General features: G+C 42.6%; 1 protein-coding gene across 5 annotated transcripts; it reads right to left on the reverse strand.

Moving 5' to 3' along the window:
* Positions 1-261: 261 nt before the first annotated feature.
* Positions 262-17,120, reverse strand: rufy3 (RUN and FYVE domain containing 3). Of its 5 annotated transcripts, XM_026186609.1 has the most exons (19): positions 16,898-17,120; positions 16,515-16,810; positions 9,242-9,415; positions 8,907-9,024; positions 8,633-8,734; positions 7,242-7,365; positions 5,863-5,927; positions 5,422-5,487; positions 5,272-5,341; positions 5,063-5,152; positions 4,890-4,973; positions 4,425-4,592; positions 3,625-3,722; positions 2,566-2,685; positions 1,717-1,843; positions 1,563-1,633; positions 1,453-1,480; positions 1,237-1,311; positions 262-574 (listed from the first exon to the last, which is right to left on the reverse strand). In XM_026186609.1, exons 2-19 carry the CDS (start codon positions 16,765-16,767, stop codon positions 431-433), a joined length of 1,977 nt encoding a protein of 658 aa, XP_026042394.1. In that variant the 5' UTR covers positions 16,768-16,810; positions 16,898-17,120; the 3' UTR covers positions 262-430. The 5 variants fall into 5 exon arrangements, with proteins under 5 accessions (XP_026042394.1, XP_026042393.1, XP_026042395.1 ...); XM_026186608.1 differs by having other exon boundaries at positions 16,515-17,120; XM_026186610.1 differs by lacking the exons at positions 16,515-16,810; positions 16,898-17,120 and adding an exon at positions 11,692-12,371.
* Positions 17,121-18,369: the final 1,249 nt, after the last annotated feature.

An 18,369-nucleotide genomic window follows, 5' to 3' on the forward strand; every position in this document is an offset into this window, starting at 1 on the left:
AGCCTTGAATTCCAGTTTTTCCTTTTTTATCTGTTAACACTGGGGATAAAAATGTCAGTTAAACTTTTCATCACTTAGTGTCCATAAATGAGATGATTCTTTTATTTATTTGTTTAAATCCAGCCATGTGAGGGAGAGCAAGTTTAGCTTAAAAGTGCCGACAGAAGCCTAAATCACCAACACGAACCAGAAAAGGAAGATAAATGGCGTCAGCTGTTTTTATTTTAAGGAAAAACGCACACACACACGCACGCACGCACGCACACACACACACACACACACACACACACACACACACACACACACACACCTGATTTAAATAGCTCACAGACCCCGTGATTCTTAGGATGTCTCAGGAAGTTGGGATTTTTTGGTTTTTAGGTGCCATTGTTACACTCGCGCGTCTCTGCTGTGTGTGATGATTGTGGGTTCATGTTGGTGATGAAGCGTATTGTTGGAGTAACAGCGAGTAGCAGGCGGTGCAGACCGTCTCTGGGAGAATGGAGGAAGGTAAAGGCAGCTCTTTGGACACGCAGCTCTCACAGAAAACGCCGCTGCAGTTCTTACACTGTTTCTGCAGAGAAGAAGAAAAACTCCATTAAAGGAAACCACAGCTGGGGACACGAGTTCTCCTCCATTCTGCTCATTTACAGCGCCTTATTTTTACTTTTTGGTTCTATGAGAGTAGCTTTGCATGACTCACAGATCATATTCATCTCATATTGGGCTTTGGTGCAGTCCACGTTAGCTCCCCATTCAGCACCCACCCTGAGGGCCAGAACCGGCCAATCAAAGACTCCGCTTCAGCCTTCTAAAGCCTGACCATAAATCATTGATTGGTTTGAGATCGGGGCAGTTTACTGACCACTGATCCAAAATGCTGACCATCTGTAGTCTTAATAATCACTTTGCCCTTTGAGATGATCATGCTGATCTTTGATGTGGGCAGTCCTTAAAAAGTGTGGGGACAAGAGGAGTTCCACCACCTGTGCTCAGCCTGGAAACGGATGAGATGGGAATGGATCCCCCACAATCAGGATTTGAACCAGACTATTTGCATATGTTTGATATTTTTTTTGATACAGAAAATAAGTTTTGGAACAGCCGTAACAGCTTTAGGAAGTTCAACCCAAGAAAAACAGGAGTCAACTATTTAAAGAAGCTGTAAACTTTCAATGCCAAACAGAAAAATATTCTTGATAACTCAAGTTCAAAATGATCCTCAGTAATTTGTACCTTTGTCTTGAGGAGGGAGTCGGCCTGCTCACACATCGTACACATGGAAGGCTCGCTGATCTCCAAGAACGACTCCTGAGGAAGAACAACAAAAAGAAATAAATGCATGAGTCTCTGAACAGTGCAAAGACACACTGCCATCAGTACATGCTGACTGCTTCAGCATCCACTTATTAAAAGGCCAAACTTTCACACAGGTAAAAAGTCAAATCTCACCTGCTCATCCTCGTGGTGCGACAGGGACCTTCAAAGTTAAAGACGGGACATGAAAAAGTGAATTATTTTTCCATAAATTTCACTATTTTTTGAAACTCTGAGATACCTACAGGCTGGTATTGTCCTCCAGGCCACTCTGGAACTGGTCTTTCTCCTTCACTGACGGGGATTCTGGGAGTTGCTGTTAAGAACACAGTCATAAGCCACCAAACCACAGCTGACAGCTGTTCGTCGGACATATCGTTAATGTGAGAATCCACGTACTGTTGGTACATCCCCTGGTTGTCTCCTGTCGGTCCGCGGAGTGCTGGACTGAGGTACCGAGGAGGCACTGAGGTGATGCTCGCTCTTTCGATCGCGACCTTTTCTCAGCTCACGCTCCAGATTAGACCTGAAACAGCAAAATAAGCCAAAGAATAGAAACGTATAGTTCAGTGACGACAGTAATTAATAAACATATCTGGAGCAGAAAAAGGAACAAAGTTTATGGTAAAGGGGAACCTCCAAGAGGTAGGAAAGCCCAATGTTACAGTAGAAATAAGATTCTTCTGATGGCAGCTTTGATTAACAGCTGTGCATCCAGCAGTTTCCTGCCAGGCCTCTGACCTGTGTTTGTCCCTTCGTCAGGTAGAACCTGCATGTTATACATCCTGTGTAACTGAAATCTGTGTGAAACGTCGCTACTCAAAACTTTCTAGAAACCACTCTCTGTATCGATGTGGTTTGATGGGCTACATATCGTTAGTATTTGTACGTTTCTATGGTTACAAATGCGCTCGCACAAGTCTGTGATGAACTTCTAAAAGATCTCAATGAGAGCACTGAGACCACAGAGTGAGAGTCTGACTGTTTTAACAAAGAAAGAGTGATAAAATAGAAAGGAGTATTAGGGCCACATTAAGAAAAAATGTTCATTTTCAGCATAAATTCAAAATGTGGATTTGCCAACTGCCACGGCTCACAGCTTCTACAAAACGCCTCGTGTAGATGAGGTAGTGAAATCGTACTTCAGAATCTGTTTTAGTAATAAGGAAGCGATTTGTCCTCTTCCTCTTTGTTTTGGTCATCTCAGTGTTTCAGATGGAGCAGGAGTAGTGAGGCGCCAGACTTTACCTTTGCTTCCTCAGCTGCTCCACCTCCACCTGCAGACTCTCGATTTTGTCTCCAAAGTCCTGCTTGAAGAGCCGGTTCGCCTCTAAAGCCAGGTCCCTCTCCTTCTCCGCCTGCTTGCATCTGGTTTGGGGTGAGCGGGTTAACATAAACTCATGGAAAAATAAAAATGTGATGAAGGGAAACGTGGCTGGGAAGAGAGATCAACTCAAACTAAAATGTAAGAGCAACCTGGGACACTGACCAAAGACCATGAAGCAGACTCTGTTTGTTTAGCGTTTTATTAGCCTAATGATTACTACAGTTGACACCAAACTTATGTTCACATACAATTTTAAATTATTCATTAATTTTGCCCCTTCCTTCTTCTGCGCTGGACGTTCGACTTCAACAAACCCCTCTGATATCTGGCGCCACACGCCACTTCTCTCTGTCAGTTGAGAATATCTGACAGCCTCAGGTTTGAGGACGAATCACATTACAGCAACTGTCAAGTATTCAGCATGGGTTTATTGGCACATCAGTCCATCAGGCACCTCTACTCATCTTATGTCTGACTAAAGCATTACCGGGGCAGTTTTTAGAAACGGAAATCTGAAGTAGAAATCTGATGTGGCGAACACATCTGGCAGAAAACACGAGGATTAAGGGGCTGCTAAAGGATCCATTCAGTCCACACTAAAAGCTGATGCTGGAGCGCCGCTGCAGGAGGTTGTAAGAAGATGGTTTTTATTTTGTAACAACAAAGGAGCATCGTACAGAAAAGATAACATCCTAGTTTGGTTATTTCTATATTAGGCAGGGTTGTATGTTTGTTTTCAGACTCGTGAAAGCAGGCAGCTACTGCTGCAGCTGCAGCAGCTTCCCCGCTGCAGAGTTCAGGCTCCGGGCCTGCTTCGCCAAATGTTTGTCACTGATTTTTTTCAAAACAACAGACGAACAAATGATGGAAAAAATTAAAGAAAAAGAAAGTGAAGAGAGAGAAAATGGATCCATGAACATAAGAAATGTCATCTGGAAGCACCAAATACATATCGTGCTGTAATAATAAACTAGCCTCACCTGGTCTCCAGCTGTTTTATGGTCCCTGACATTTGGTTCATTTTCTCCTCCATGCGAACGATGATCTCACTCTTCTGTTTCGAGCTGGCATCGGCACTCTGCAGAAGATGATCCAAACTAGTCAACTGATGTCTTTCCTCCATATACACTCGGATTTGTGTGAAAAGATATTTTTGGGGATCTAATCCTCCACCTGCTCGTCATCCCTAGAACAGCAGGTGGAGGATTGGGATTAGGCGGCTGTGAAGACCAGGATAGGGGTCCGAAAAAGGAAGGACAGGTGGACGGATGAAATATCTGATAAATGCGACCATCCCTAGTTGATCAGACAGCAAGAAATCCAAATTAAGAGACTAAACTCAGAGCAAAAGTGAAGATCACCTGTGCACCTTTTAATCTGAGGCCAGGTTGAAAACTTTTTCCGCCTAATATTTTCAATGTGTTCCAGTAAACTAATTGCTATCGTCCATTTTATTCTTGCTTTGTGGAACAGTTTCAGTCTTCTTACAGTTAAGCAGACCTTTGAACTTTCTCATTGAAGTGGCCTCCTCTTTTCTGCCTTAACTGAAAAAAAAAAAAAGCCAAGTTCTTACTGTCAGTCAGTATCTACTGCTGACTGCAAGTTATTCTAGACAGGAAGTGATGCTTTATCATTTCACAGAGAGCTAATAGTGAAATTAAACACCTACAAGTTTCTGGGAAAAGCTGAAATCTACGAGTGAAGCCCTGAGAGACAAAAGTGGATGTGAGCCTTTTAAAAGCAGTGTCCTCATAATCAGACATGAGAAGCACCGCCTCACCTGTGACTTGTGCATTAGCTGTTGGTTGATGGCACGAAGGTCTTCCAGCTGCTGTCTGAGCTCCACCAGAGCGTCCTGCTTCTCACAGACGTCTTTCTCCAGCATCTTCATGGACAGCTCCATCTCCTGCTTCATCCCGATCTGCACCTCCAGCTCCTTCTCCACATCCTGCACACAAGTCAGACTTTGTCAGTTAGAAAAATATAAGCAGGAATGTCATAATTAAACTCTAAGCTAAATGGACTGAATTTGGACTGGGCTGACTGTCTTTCTCCACATAAGCTTTGTTGTATTTCTGTGTAAATGGCAGCTAAAAATGAAAACACTAAACAGGCCAAGCACATTTGTTACTATTAACTACAAACTTTGTCAGCAGATGACACGGCTACATGTATAATCTCTCGCTGGTATCAACGCTTCAACGACTTAAAGCTACACAAAGACTGTCAAACAGCTGAAACGCACCAGTCGAAGCAAAGTTTCCTCTTTGAGCTGCTTGCGTGTTTCCCCCAGCGCTTGTCCGTCTGCTGCTGAATCACTTCTTAATGCCTGAAGAAAAAAGGAACGCTTGCTTTTACTACAAATTTCCAAATGCTCGAGTCAGCTGCTGCATAAACTGGCAGATAAGCAGTGTTCACCTTTCTGGACTCCAGCTGATACGAGCTCTCCTCCTTTACTCTCTCCACGTCTTCTTGTAAAGTGATGATCCTGTTATTCGCCACTGCGAGCTGCAAGGACAGAAATCAACAAAGCAGCTTGGTAAACAGGAAGTCCCTGCAGCCGGGCTAAAAACATGTAAGGCTGACATTTAAAGACAGTTTTTGAAGATGATCACTGTGAGACTCGCCTCTTCTGTCAGCTTCGTGTTGGACTTTTCCAGAGCGTCCACTTTGGCCTGCAGGTTATTTACCGACGCGCTGTAAACAGGCAGAAAGCAGGTGAGTCACCGAGCTCGACAAGGTGAGGAGAGCAAAGTGAGCGCACCACCCCGACAAACCTTAAATGTCTGTTCAGCTCCTCCACGTAGTTCTTCTGATCGAGAATCGCTGTGATCTGACCGTCCCTGAAAACGCACAAAGAGAAACGTGCAGTTAGCCGTCAGGCACACAAACACACAGCAACACAAACAAAACAATAGAAATCTGACAGAAAATCTCATTCTAGTGCAGTATTTTTAAACTGTTGAGGCTAAAATGTGTTTCAGGCATGGAACGGAAATCTTTTTCAATATTCAAGTTTAAAGGCCACACATTGGAAAAATATGGTCCGAAGGCTGGGGCTCAATCCAGCCGTCCAAATAAAAGAACACTTTCTGTCAATTAAGTTCAAGACAAATGGCTGTCAGTCGACAGAGGTAGGAGTGAAGCAAAAACAAAACACACGCTCCGATTACAGGCCCACAGCTACTGCTGATGGGACTAGAGGAGCCAGGACTCACCCCTCCACGCTCTTGCTGCTGTGTCCACCGTCTTTTAGGTACATGGAGAAATCGATCACCCCAACCTGCAGATGTTTTAAGAAAAAGGCAAAAAACAAATGACAGGAGCCATCCTCGTATGTAAAACAATTCAAAGTATGTGTGTAGAGTCTGCAGGCTGAAATATTTTAGTCTCCAAGCTCAGGCGGATATGAACAAAGAGCTGCAACATTCCTCACAGTCACTCTGGACTCCCAACCTGAGAGCTGAACATCCTGACTGACAAGCTGTGAGCTGCTGAAACAAGAACAACCTGAAGCTGCACTGCTCAACATTTTAATGTTTATGAAGCAGAGCGGGGACACAGGCCTCAGAGCCCAAATCGCTGCGCCCCTTTACATTGCTCTTAATTCAGTTGTGCTGCTGCTGTGTAAAGGAAACATCGCTGTACTTCATATTTAAATGATCTGAACAGATGGTTTAACTCAGGGTGGGGAACTCCAGGCCTCGAGGGCCGGTGTCCTGCAGGTTTTAGCTGTGTCCTTGATCCATCACAGATGATTCAATCAAATGGCTAAATGACCTCCTCAACATGTCTTGAAGTTCTCCAGAGGTCTGGTAAGGAACTAATCATTTGATTCAGGTGTGTTGACCCAGGGTGAGATCTAAAACCTGCAGGAGACCTGGAGTTCCCCACGCCTGGTTTAACGAAAGGCTTTTGTTGGCATTTTTAAGGGAAAGTACTGACTGTAGGAAAAAAACGAAACAACAACTCATTAGTGAGAGTTCAAATATACAGATATATAAATGCCATCTGGCCAAAAGTTGAATGCCAAACAAACTTCATTCAATAATTCTAAATAACCACACCACAGTGTAGACACTGTCTGCACCACATCTGCCAAATCTGGACCAAACCCGGCCGACACAGACCAGATTTTTAAGACCGATACCACACAGGTATTTGGTGATTTTAAAATGATATTCTAATGCATGAAACATTTTTTGTCTTTCAGAAAAATGAAAACATAAACAGATCTCCCAAACATTTATTCGTTTACTCTTTCTAGCCAGTACACACCACATGCTTCAATCATTGAAAGAGGCCACTTTAGACATTTACAAATAAAATGATGGATTATTTCCCTTTAACATGAACTTGTATCATGTCAGGTTGTTGGCGTTATTGCAGAAAATAACAAGCTATTTTACACATGTCATAAAGTCCATGTCTGGCCTTTGATGCGATCAGTGAAACTGAATTTGACGCGCTTGTTCTACATGGGCTGAGAGAAAACGATGCCACACCAGGGAGTGTGATGACTTTTCCTCTGCCTTACTTCTCATTTAGTTTGAGCTGCTCTAAGTGGAGTTAGAGGTGAAGGTGAAAGCAGACTAACCTGCGAGTCCAAGTCCTCTCCCTTCATACACAGATTGGCATCGATGACATTTAATCCAACCAGAAGCCCGGCGATGACGGCGCCTTCCTCCTCCATCATCAACGCGTTTGGCTCGTAAAATTCACTACAGAGAAGAGACAGAAAGGGCTACAACGTCAGGCGGAAGGGTTTTAGGTTTGTATATAATACTACCGGAGCCAAAAACAAACAAACAAAAAACCCCAAACCAAAACAAAAACTGCAGATCCTCAGATGGCCACTTGAGACAGGCTACATGGTGGGGTCAGGGGCTGAGGGATGGAACCAGACCCAGCTGATGCCAAAGTCCAAGAACAGGCATTACTAATACAAACTGACTGATTACACACCTTAAACACACTTTGATTAAAACAGCTCGCAATCTGGATTTAGGGAGCTCATCAAGATAAAACACCTTGATAAGACTTGATAAGATTTTTTTACCACAGTGTAAAGTTCAAAGTTGAACCTGCAGGTTCAAAAGCTTGTTGTTGAAAATTCAAAACCTTTAACAAATGGCATAAAAATAATGAATGCACTAAAATGAGGATTTACATGATCCATGTCATGCAGACAGAGTGTGGTATGAACTGTGGGACAACATTGTCTCCTTTCATAAAGGATGCTTCACTGCATCCTCTGGATAGGAGATCATATGAAGGAAGCACTGAAGCATCCTTCTTAAAAAAGACTTTGACCAGCTGCTATTATTTCAGGGTCAGGTGAACTATCTGACTGCTCCACTGGCTGATATAAGATGAGCAGCAAGTGCACCGCAAACTCCTGACCCACCGCTTTGGAGCCGGACTCTCATCCTCCTGAGCCAGCTGACCAGGCGGTAAACTGAACACGGGATTATAATGGTGACATTGGAGGGAAACTAAGAAGACAGAATCTACATGTAGATTTATGTAGTAGCGTTTAAATAAAACAGCACAGCCAGTAATACAAGCTGCTGTCTGGGCCTCAACACCTGTCTGTCCGTGACTGAGTTTGACCACAGCCAGCTTTGATCGAGGTGATAACTGCTCTAAGCAACCAGGTTTGCTTTGTTATTAAAGGTTAAAGTTGTGCATTATCAGGAGTGTGGCAGCTTAAACATACAGGTGAATGAAGATTGTGCTGCAAGCTGCCTGCTCGCCTCCTCATCTGCTAAGTAAAGTCAGTGAACTGAACCTTTCCTTCATATTTGTGGTGTTTTTGCCTTCTGGAGAAGTTTAATGCAATTACCTGATAAATCATAATCATTTGTTATAATTAATGACTGTACTGCCAACTGATAGATGTTGTGACTGCAGTGGTCAACAAGAGACACCACATTCATCTGTTCACATAAAGTCTTCGCCTCTGTGAATATTACGATCCAAACACACCTGAGCAGGTCCTTTCTGTTGATGATGGTCTTCATATAGTCTGAGAGCTTCTTCTGCATCAAGGCCAGTCGTAACCAGGCGCGTCCTCTTCCTAGAGGAGTTCTGGTATCAAACATGGGAAGAGTGAGATTTGCACACACTAACAGCCTTTACAAGATTAAGGCAGCTAGCAAAGAAGCTCCAGCCACGTTCTGGCATTGTTTAAAGCTCAGATGACATAATTAAAATCCAAGCAGAAGAGCCTTTTTTTGTAGGAAACTTTGAACAAACTCACTTGAGCCCGGGCAGGTCTTTTACGCTGGCAGTGATCTCTCCTGCCTCAGGCGTCAGCTTCTCAACCAACTCCAATGGTCCCCAGAAGGACTTGTTCTGCCCCAGGAAGGTCTTCTTAGCTGAAGATTGACAGACAACGATGAGACGGACAGACTGAGAGCGTGCATACAGAAAGAGCAAAAACACACTGGCCTCAATACAGTTAAAAGGAAACTAAAGCAGGAGTTTAAGACTAAATATTCCTTACAGCTATGTCAGCTGTACATTTTAATCTCTCACATCTCACTGTCAAAAACTGTAAGGAGTTATAAAAGACAACACGAATGCAGTTTTTACTTTTCAGCCCGTGTTTCAGACAGTGCTCCATCACGACAAAGAACTGCTGCAGAGGTGCATAGTCAGAGTCAAGCGTGCGTCCCAGGTTGAGCGCAGACTCGATCAGGCCCTTGATGCTCAGTTTGGCCATGTTCATCAAGTTAAGCCTCTCGATTGCGATGGGATCCTTGGGATCTAAAAGACGGAGAAAAGGAAACAGACTTATAATTCTCACCTTCAGAATTTAACAGCACAAATAAATCAGGAACTAAACTCGTTTGAAAGTCAGCTCTGTATTTCTTAAACAGAAATTTTAAAAAAGTCAGTTTCCAGGAAGGTGAAATAAAGAATACACAGCAAGACAACAAAGACTCCATCATTACAAATAGCTAAAAGAAGACAAACTCCAGGACTTACTGTGAAAAACCTTGTAAATCTGAAGATTATATACAGTTTTAATATAAAACTATAAAATGTGTCTGCAAGAGAAATAGTCTCAATTAAGAGAATGTGAAAGTTTAATACAGTCCACTCGTTCTGCACGCCTGATCTATTATTTATGTCAGCATTTAACACAGAGAGGTTTTTAGTGGAGGTGCTCTATGCTGCCCTGCAGATTTGTTTACATTATTAATACAGTTACACATTTAAAGTTTACATTTGCAGTGCAGCATGTTCATCTTATTCTCTCTAACGCAAAATGTAAACAAATTAGCAGAGATCCTCAGCATGCCGGTATTAAAACTGTATAAATTTGTATTATAATGTTAATGCTGAAAGTAAAATAGAAAATTGTAGAAAACTGGGGAAAAAAAATTTAGGCAACTAAACAACGAGACACTGAGAAATACTGATCTGGTTCAGGAGGATGGCCTGACTTATCTGGGTATTTTATAGTGGGTACTGGTCTGCTTGATTAAAACCATTTTCTCCACCATCTCTATCTGGTGTTTTCCTTCCAACGATAAATGACAAAGAGCCAAGCTTTGTCATTTATCGTTAAGAAGAAGAAGAGGAAGAAGAGGAAGAAGAAGAAGAAGAACTTTTATAACGCTTTCAGTGGAAACTACAGATCCATAAGCTTCCACCTCTGAAAAGTGACGCCAACGCTTTAGCTCCTTAAAGCTGCATTCTTCCTAATGCAGCCAGCAGGGGGCGATACCAGCGGCTGTAATAAGGTCTTTGACTCTGTACGTGTCTGTAGGAAAACAACCTTCCTTTATCTTTCTTTCTCTAACAACCTTATGGGATATATCACAAGTTTCAGGTCTTAGTAAATACAACATGAAGCTCATTTGTTTTAATGTTACAATTAAGACTTAAAAAGGTGGATAAAGCAGAGCATGCTCTATTGTGTGGCTGATAAGTGTGCAGTGTCCCTCAGCTTCAGACCCAGCCCTCACTTGTTACCTCCAGTTTTTAAAACCACCAAGAGCGGTGGTGGAATCACATGGCAGGATCTCGCCAACCAATATGTGACGTCACGCTGGCTACATCCATCTTTTTATACAGTCTATAGTAACTATAATACTACTAACAATAATAATAATAAACATATCATGAACAGTTATTATACAATAAAAATATTATGTGCATATGTTTAAAATATAAGATGTCCTGTATCTGTCCCTGTGGATCTGAATCAGTCTGATTGAGAAAATGTTCAACAGGATGGAAATGATTACCCAGCTTGTTAAATTAAGCCATGTGGATAAACTGTATGAACATTAAAATAAATACTGCCACGTCTCCCATAAAAAGGTTTGACACTACCAGTGCTATGATAGATTTAAGCAACAAAATTGTGCATGTTGTCGTTATCAATAACAAGAACCTCAGAAACCTATGCAAAGTGAGTGAAGAGGAGAGAGAACTAAAGCCTAAAGCAGATGTTTCTGTTGTCTGTTAATGGGCTTCTGTAATGTCATTAAAGTGGACTCTTCAGCGGTGTAGGCTGAAAGCTGCAGCGCTTCATTTGCCAACTGAACTGCCTACGAGTGCCTGCCAGCTGGCCTGCTCGTGCTGAGAGTAGGTGTGGCAGTTTTAAAAACAATAAAAACAGAGCACACAGTTATAGATATCTGTTTACAGTCAGGCTTGTGTTTGCTGCCAAATCTATAATTGGCTGCACTCCGCTTTGTCAGTGGGAGAAACTAAATGAAAATCATCAGCACACAAACATGTTTGTTCTGTGCAACTGGGATCTTCTGTAAGGAGCAACAGCTACCAAGTACTTGAAGCCTCCCAGCAGGACCTGGCTGCTTTGTTGTCCGCCCCTGGCTTATTTATAAGTGGCGTCATCCTGCTGCGTAACCCTCGATGAAATCAAACCCGTCGTGACACAGCTCACACCGTTCACCAGGTGAAATATGTTGCTTCTGGTGTCCGCGATGCACACCACCACGCCCTAACACATAACGTAATGTGCTCACAAACACTTCCTCAAACGCTGAGCTAATCTGTCACGTTACCTTCATGGACCGGCTCGGGGTCTGGCGTGAGCGAGATGTCGTTGAGCTCGCGGAGGCACAGCCACTCGCCATCGACAGAGACGCGAAAGTTGCACAGATAAATGGTCTCCCTGGCAGCCTGGGTGATCTTGTCTGTGGTGGGAGTCGGGGTTTCGCTCTGAGGCGTCAGATCAGACATGATGACTCAGCTTGTGCGAGGCAAAACCAACACCACCGAAGGGGAAAAGGGAGGGGGGAGGTACAAAAGATGCAGGAGCTTTGCGTTCCAACAGCCAGAGAAGGCCAGAAAAACAAGAGGATGAAAGATGAAAAGAGAATCAGAGGAAGAAACAAAAAGGACAAGACGGGAAAGGCCCACAGCAGCCTTCAGCAGGTGTTAGAAAGGGTGCTCCTCCTCTTTATGCATGCATCCTCCTCTCCTCCTTGCTACAACTGAGTGAAACAGGCTGCTGTCTGTGCCTTCTACTCCTCCACCGCCTCCTCCTCTTCAGCCTCTTGTTATCGCCTTTTGTGCCGACTGGGGATTTAAAATGCAACAGAGAGCACCGTGCTGAAAAATCACAGCCCTCCTCCGGTCAGCTTAGCACCGGTTCTCTGTGATTGGACTGCCTGCGCACCGCAGTGAATGCACTGGGTGGGTGTTGACCAAGATGGCTGACGGCAGCGCTGGGTACAGCAACACATTGTCACGTGAGCAGATGGTGCATGCGTAAAAAAAAAGAAGCTAAAATAAGGGGGGGAGGGGGGTCCCCGGAGTAACCAACCAAGGCTAATGATGCAGCAGAGGGCCTGTGTCTCTCTGAAGCATCAACAACATGCCCCCTCCTCCCAGTCTCGAACACAGGCCTGTCAGCTGGCTGCAGCAGAAAAACAGCAGCAGCAGTGAGCATGAAGGGCAATAAGGCCAAAGGTCCCAGATGTAAGCGGGGGCCATCTATTTTTTTAAATCCCCCACCCATTCTGGTACAGCTTCCCTGGGCCTAACACCTTAAACATCGAGCTGGATATTGACAATCAGATCATCTTTAGAGGATGACACTCCGTGCCATCAGAGGACAACAAAAATAAACATGTGACAAATTTAATTGAGAAAGTTTTCACTTTTTTTTTTTTTTTTAATCGATTGCTTTGTTTGTCTGAAACGAACCTCTGTTTTCTCTTAGAAAGTAACACCATGTGTTCAGTATAATACAGTCAAAAACTGCAGTTGCTTTAATGTTCACATGAGGCTAGAAAAGTGAGTCAATCCTCACAGATGTGTTAAAACCTTCAGTTTTACAGCAGAAACAAACATGTTTATAGCATGTACAGTAAACAGCTTAGTTTCCATATTGTAACAACTTTATGGGGACGATTATTTTATACGCTTTCTACTTCGATTGACAGCCATCTGATCACAGGTGACTACAGCGTAACCAAACTGAACCTCTCTACCATGTTGCATTGGTATTTTGGGGGCAGCTTAAAGATGCTAAGGCACATAGTGCACAGAGGTCGCCAACTTTCTCCAGAGTTAATCGGTAGGACCTCAAACTTCACGTTCCTTCAGATTAGATCAAGAGCAGTGCACACAGAGCTTCGTGGAATGTGTTTACATCCCTGAGCAGCTGCATCCAAGCCTTATATCACCGAGTGATGTAAGATGCGGTGGTATAAAGGATACTACTAGACTCTAGTGGATTGGGCACATTTTCTCTGGAGTGGTGAATCACACTTCTCCGTCTGGCATTGCGATGGATGAGTCTGGGTTTGGCGGTTGCCAGGAAAGTGGTACTTGTCTGACTGTAATGGGCCAAGCTGCGGCTTTTAAATGTGTGCTTGGAAACCATTAAAGGCTGGATGGCTGAAAACTTCCTCCAACTAAATGAAAGTAAAACCGAAGTCCTCTTATGTGCCCCAGATAGACATATACCCAGTATAATAAATGCTCTTGGTCCTCTTTCAACGTTTGTAAAACCATCTGTCAGGAACTTAGGGATTATCCTTGATCCTGCTCTTACGTTAGATAGTCATGTTAAATCTCTTGTTCGGTCTTGCTTTTATCATTTAAGAAATATTTCTAAATTGAGCTCTATTATATCCTATACCGAACTGGAGATTGTTATTCATGCTTTTATCTCTTCACGACTGGACTATTGCAATTCCCTGTTTACTTGTTTAAATAAAGGTTCTTTGGAGCGTCTGCAGATCGTTCAGAATGCTGCAGCAAGACTTTTGACGAAAGCTTCTAAATTTTCACATATAACACCGTTGCTCATGCAGTTACATTGGCTTCCTGTTGAATTTAGAGTCCAGTTTAAGATTTTGGTTTTAACTTTCAAGGCTCTTCAACAACAAGCACCACCATATATCATTGAACTTTTACAGCCCTATGCCCCTAGTAGGTCTCTGAGGTCGAGTAGTCAGGGCCTACTTGTCATTCAGTATACGAGACTGAAAACTAGGGGTGATAGAGCTTTTGCTACTGTGGCCGCCAGACTGTGGAATTCCCTTCCTCAGGACTTACGATCCGCTGATTCATTGATTACTTTTAAAAAACAGCTAAAAACACATCTTTTTAAAACTGCCTTTTGCTAACTTTGTTTGTATTTTGTCTTTTTAATCTGTTATATCTTGTAAAGCACTTTGTGATCTCTATCTAGAAATGTGCTATATAAATAAAATTTTACTTACTTACTTTTACTTACTATGATTATGCCGGGGGCTGTTTTTCAGAAGCTGGACTTGGCCCAAAGGAACTCTTAGCGCTTCAGCATACCGAGACATTTAGGAAAACTTCATGCTCTCAGCATTTTGGGAACAGTTTGGGGAACGCCCTTTCCTGTTCCAACATGAATGCACACCACTGCACAATGCAAGGTCCACAAAGACATGAATGAGAGAGTTTGGTGTAGAAGAACTTGACTGGCCTGCACTGAGTCCTGACCTCAACCTGATAGGACACCTTTGGGATGAATTAGAGGGGAGACTGTGAGACCACCATCAAAAATCCCCATAAACACTCCTAAACCTTGTGGAAAACCTTAGAAGAGTTCCAGCTTTCATAGCTGCAAAGGGTGGGCCAACATAGTATTAAAGCCTATGAATTAAGAATAGGATGTTACTCAAGTTTTATACTGTAACGTTATGGACAGACATTACTGACCTATTGCCTACATTTATTTAAGGTCTCTCTGCAAGAGCTTTGGAAACTAAAAGTAAAAAGGATCTATATATCTTAAATGCCACAGAGACCTGTGTGCTGATAGAGAATGAAGATGTGAAAGCAAACAGGTATTTTAACAACAGGTTAACTCTGTCACGACCAACGACAGGATCAGTCAAAGACTCAATACCTCAGGAAGGTTTCTAACTGAATTAAGTGACCCTAAAGTATCTGCAGCCAGAATAAGAGCTATAAGACATACATCCACTCCTTTTAAGAGTTCCTGTAAATACTAAAGAAAGGTGTCTGAATGCTTCCTTTATTACCTCTTTTAACAGAGGACACACTGGACAATCCCTTTATGAAAGGAAAGTACACAACACCACCCAGAAGCTCACCACAGCACACAAAATTAAATCATCAACATGAGCCTTAAGTGATGCTCATCATGTTTGTTAATAAATATTAACAAAGAGTGGAATACCCACTCCGGGTTGGGGATGGGATGTACCTTCCAGTGGAGGAGCTCAAATATCTCGATCGTCTTGTTAATGAGTGAGGGTGGAACAAAGCAGGACGTTGAAAGATGGACTGATGCAACATCACCAGTGTTGTGGATATGAACGTGAAAGCGTAGCTGTGAATTTACTGGTAGAGCTACATCCCCCCCTGACCTATAACCACCAGCTTTAGATAGCGATTGAAAAGGTGCCTTAGCTCTCCCTTAGAGAGGGGGTTAGGAGCTTGGTCATTCAGAAAAGGTTCAAAGTTGAGGTATTCGGGGCACGTCCCACTGAGAGGCGACCAAGGGGGATAATGGAGAGATTATGTCTCTCATTTAGCTTGGGGATGTCTCAATGCCCCCCAGAACAGCTAAAGGAGGTTGCTGGGGAGAAAGAAGGCTACTGCACCCGTGACCCAGACCCAGATAAGTATCAGAAGTTGGATGGAAGGATTTGGAAAGTTTTCATCCTTTTTATTATTTAATTCGGACATTGGGAAGGAAGTGATAGTTTTCTTCTGTATTAATGGCATGAAAGACGACACAAAGACACTAGAGGAGGTATCAAAGATGAGCCATCTGCAGTACATCTTTGAGGCATAGTTTCAACACAGCAGACCCATGTAAACAACACTCACTGTCACAGTATTAAACAGCCTGGTGTAAGGGCAGCTGGATTCTCTGAGCGATCTTATTTTCCTTAAAAACTCCTTAGGAATTCTACTTTTTTTTTTCAAGTGGTTAGGAAAGGAGCCAGGAGGTCACTTTCTGCAGCTCCAAATCAGATAAATGATAAATCTATACAACAACAACAATAATAACCAGCAGCAAGGTGAGTCAACCAAGCCTGTCAAAACACATGACACATGTTGACACATTAGCCGAGAAACAACACAGAAGAACACACAGCGGCTTTTACTTTGCAGACAGAAATCTGAGGCTGAGAATCAACAATCATGTGATGTAGCTTATCCTCTCCCCAGCTTTAGCTCCGATAACTCCTGGTACTTTACTGAGTTCATGTGTCAGCAAGGTGTTTGTTTACGGACGCTGGAAAGTTAGCCAACAATGCTAGCAGCACAAACTGCAGCGTTACAGTTGGTATTCTCAGTGTATTAGGAAGCTAGTGTTAGCTGTCAGGGAAAGGTGTACTTTTTGAAGTTGGTCAGCACTTACTTCGTCGCCTCGATTCGATTCGTTCAATCTGGAAGTCATACTGTCGAAGCGGAGCGGGCGGCAGCGATCCAGCCTTTGCGAAGCGCAGGTTGGACGAGTTTAAAGCCTCCTTGAAGTAAATCACTGAGGTCGGGGAGAGAGTTTCGTCCGGGCTGTCAGTGTGTCCGTTTTCATCGGAGGAGTTTTGTTTGTCGGAACTTTCTGGAGAAGACCGCAGAGGAAGATCTCCCGGCGGCATATCCCGCTCCGCCATCCTCTCTTCGGTCAAATTCGTCTCATGTGACCGGGGAAGGGGGCTGTCGGGCAGTACCAAGCTAGTTAGCTGCGGTTAGCTTCTGCAGACATGCACTGAGGTGATTAGCAACAGCTGGATAGTGACTCACTTGCCAGCAAAGCCTCTCTAGTAATCACTCCGCCTTTCGTCCTGTCCACCACGGCCTCTCCATGACCCGGAAATAGCCAAGCCTCAGCATTTTGGTCAGATTTGTTGCCAATTTCGCGAGAGTTTAGGCGCTGTGTCAGCTGTCTTTTACCTACACAGAGCCCATACACGAAGCAAGATTTGACACCAGCAGCAGAAGCACGACTGGGAACGTCCTCCTATGTTTCCCATGATACATTGCGAAACATGTCGCATTAAAGGAGCCTCTTCTGTGCTCTATTTTTTATCTTAGTGGGTTAAAAATGGACACTGCAAGCATTTAGGTGTATAAATAGCGCAGTTTGTTGTAGAAGATAAAAAGTAAACTGTCATTTTCCCCACTAACAAAGACTTTAGCTAACACTGATGTGGCAGCTAAAACCTAAAAACACAAAAGCTGGATTATAGCTGAAAGCTGTACAGTGGTTCAAATTATGAATGAATGAATCACAGAAAGAAAAACCTTCCACATATTTTATATATTTTCTTAAAATGCTTCTACTGTTTAGAACAAGCAATAGTCATATGGTGCTTTATAAATACAAATAATAATAGTAATAGCTTGGAAAGAAAAGCGTCTGGACTTCTTTAAGTTGCTTAAGATTGCTTCTTTCCAAGCTCCTTAGACTACGATGACCTGGATGACTGAGAACCTTCACAGACAATAATAGTAATAAATAATAGCATGATACACTATTTTGCTAATCCACTTTAATGTTATCTAATATTTGGTACCCTGTTTTTACTACACTCAGCCATTTTAATATTGTTTCGCTGTTCTGTTGAATGTGAGATAATTCTGCTTTAGTAATATATTTGTTTAAATTTTGACTTAATTTATCTTGATTTTCAGATTAGATTTTACCTTATTTTTTTCATATTTTGGTTCATTTTTATTTAGCTCCATACTTTCTATTTAGCTTCTGTAACAAATTTTTTAAAAATCCAACTTTGGGTACATTTTGGGATACATAAACTACATTTTATCTCATCTTATCTTAAACTTGTTGAAGGTTGTATCCCAGTGAAAATGTGTAAATAAGCAGAATGCATTGCGGAGTAATATGTGGGCATAACTGTGTGAGCTTTGTAAAGGAATCCATCAGAAAGAATTAAAAGGAAATTAAAAGGAAAGATTAATTTACAATAACTGTCAGATAATTAAGAAACAAACCGCTCCATGCCAAAAGTCTGAGCTCTAAATTTAGGATCTAAGTTTATCGTGAGGATGTTTTGCTAGTTCTCATACAAAGAAAGGTGAGCACTGTTACATGTGATACCCATAACTGACAACAGGAGGAGACTAGGGACCAATAAAACTGCCAGGGACTGGAGAATATAAAAGATATTCCTCATCACCAGGGATTTAATCTGGATCAGAATGATCTGAATTAAGAAAGCTGCATCTTGCAGTCCAGATAATCAATGAATTCT

The sequence above is a fragment of the Astatotilapia calliptera genome, chromosome 12 (genome assembly GCF_900246225.1).
Source record: "Astatotilapia calliptera chromosome 12, fAstCal1.2, whole genome shotgun sequence".
NCBI lineage: Eukaryota > Metazoa > Chordata > Actinopteri > Cichliformes > Cichlidae > Astatotilapia > Astatotilapia calliptera.

Bases quoted from the DNA above. Each gene is read 5' to 3' on its own strand.
- rufy3 (XM_026186609.1), bottom strand. From the start codon at position 16,767: ATGGCGGAGCGGGATATGCCGCCGGGAGATCTTCCTCTGCGGTCTTCT. The intron at 9,416-16,514 runs GTAAGTGCTGAC...TCCGTCTTTTAG, and splicing joins AATCGAATCGAGGCGACGAA to ATCCCAAGGATCCCATCGCA. The intron at 5,488-5,862 runs GTGAGTCCTGGC...GTGCGTTTTCAG, and splicing joins AGCAGCAAGAGCGTGGAGGG to GGACGGTCAGATCACAGCGA.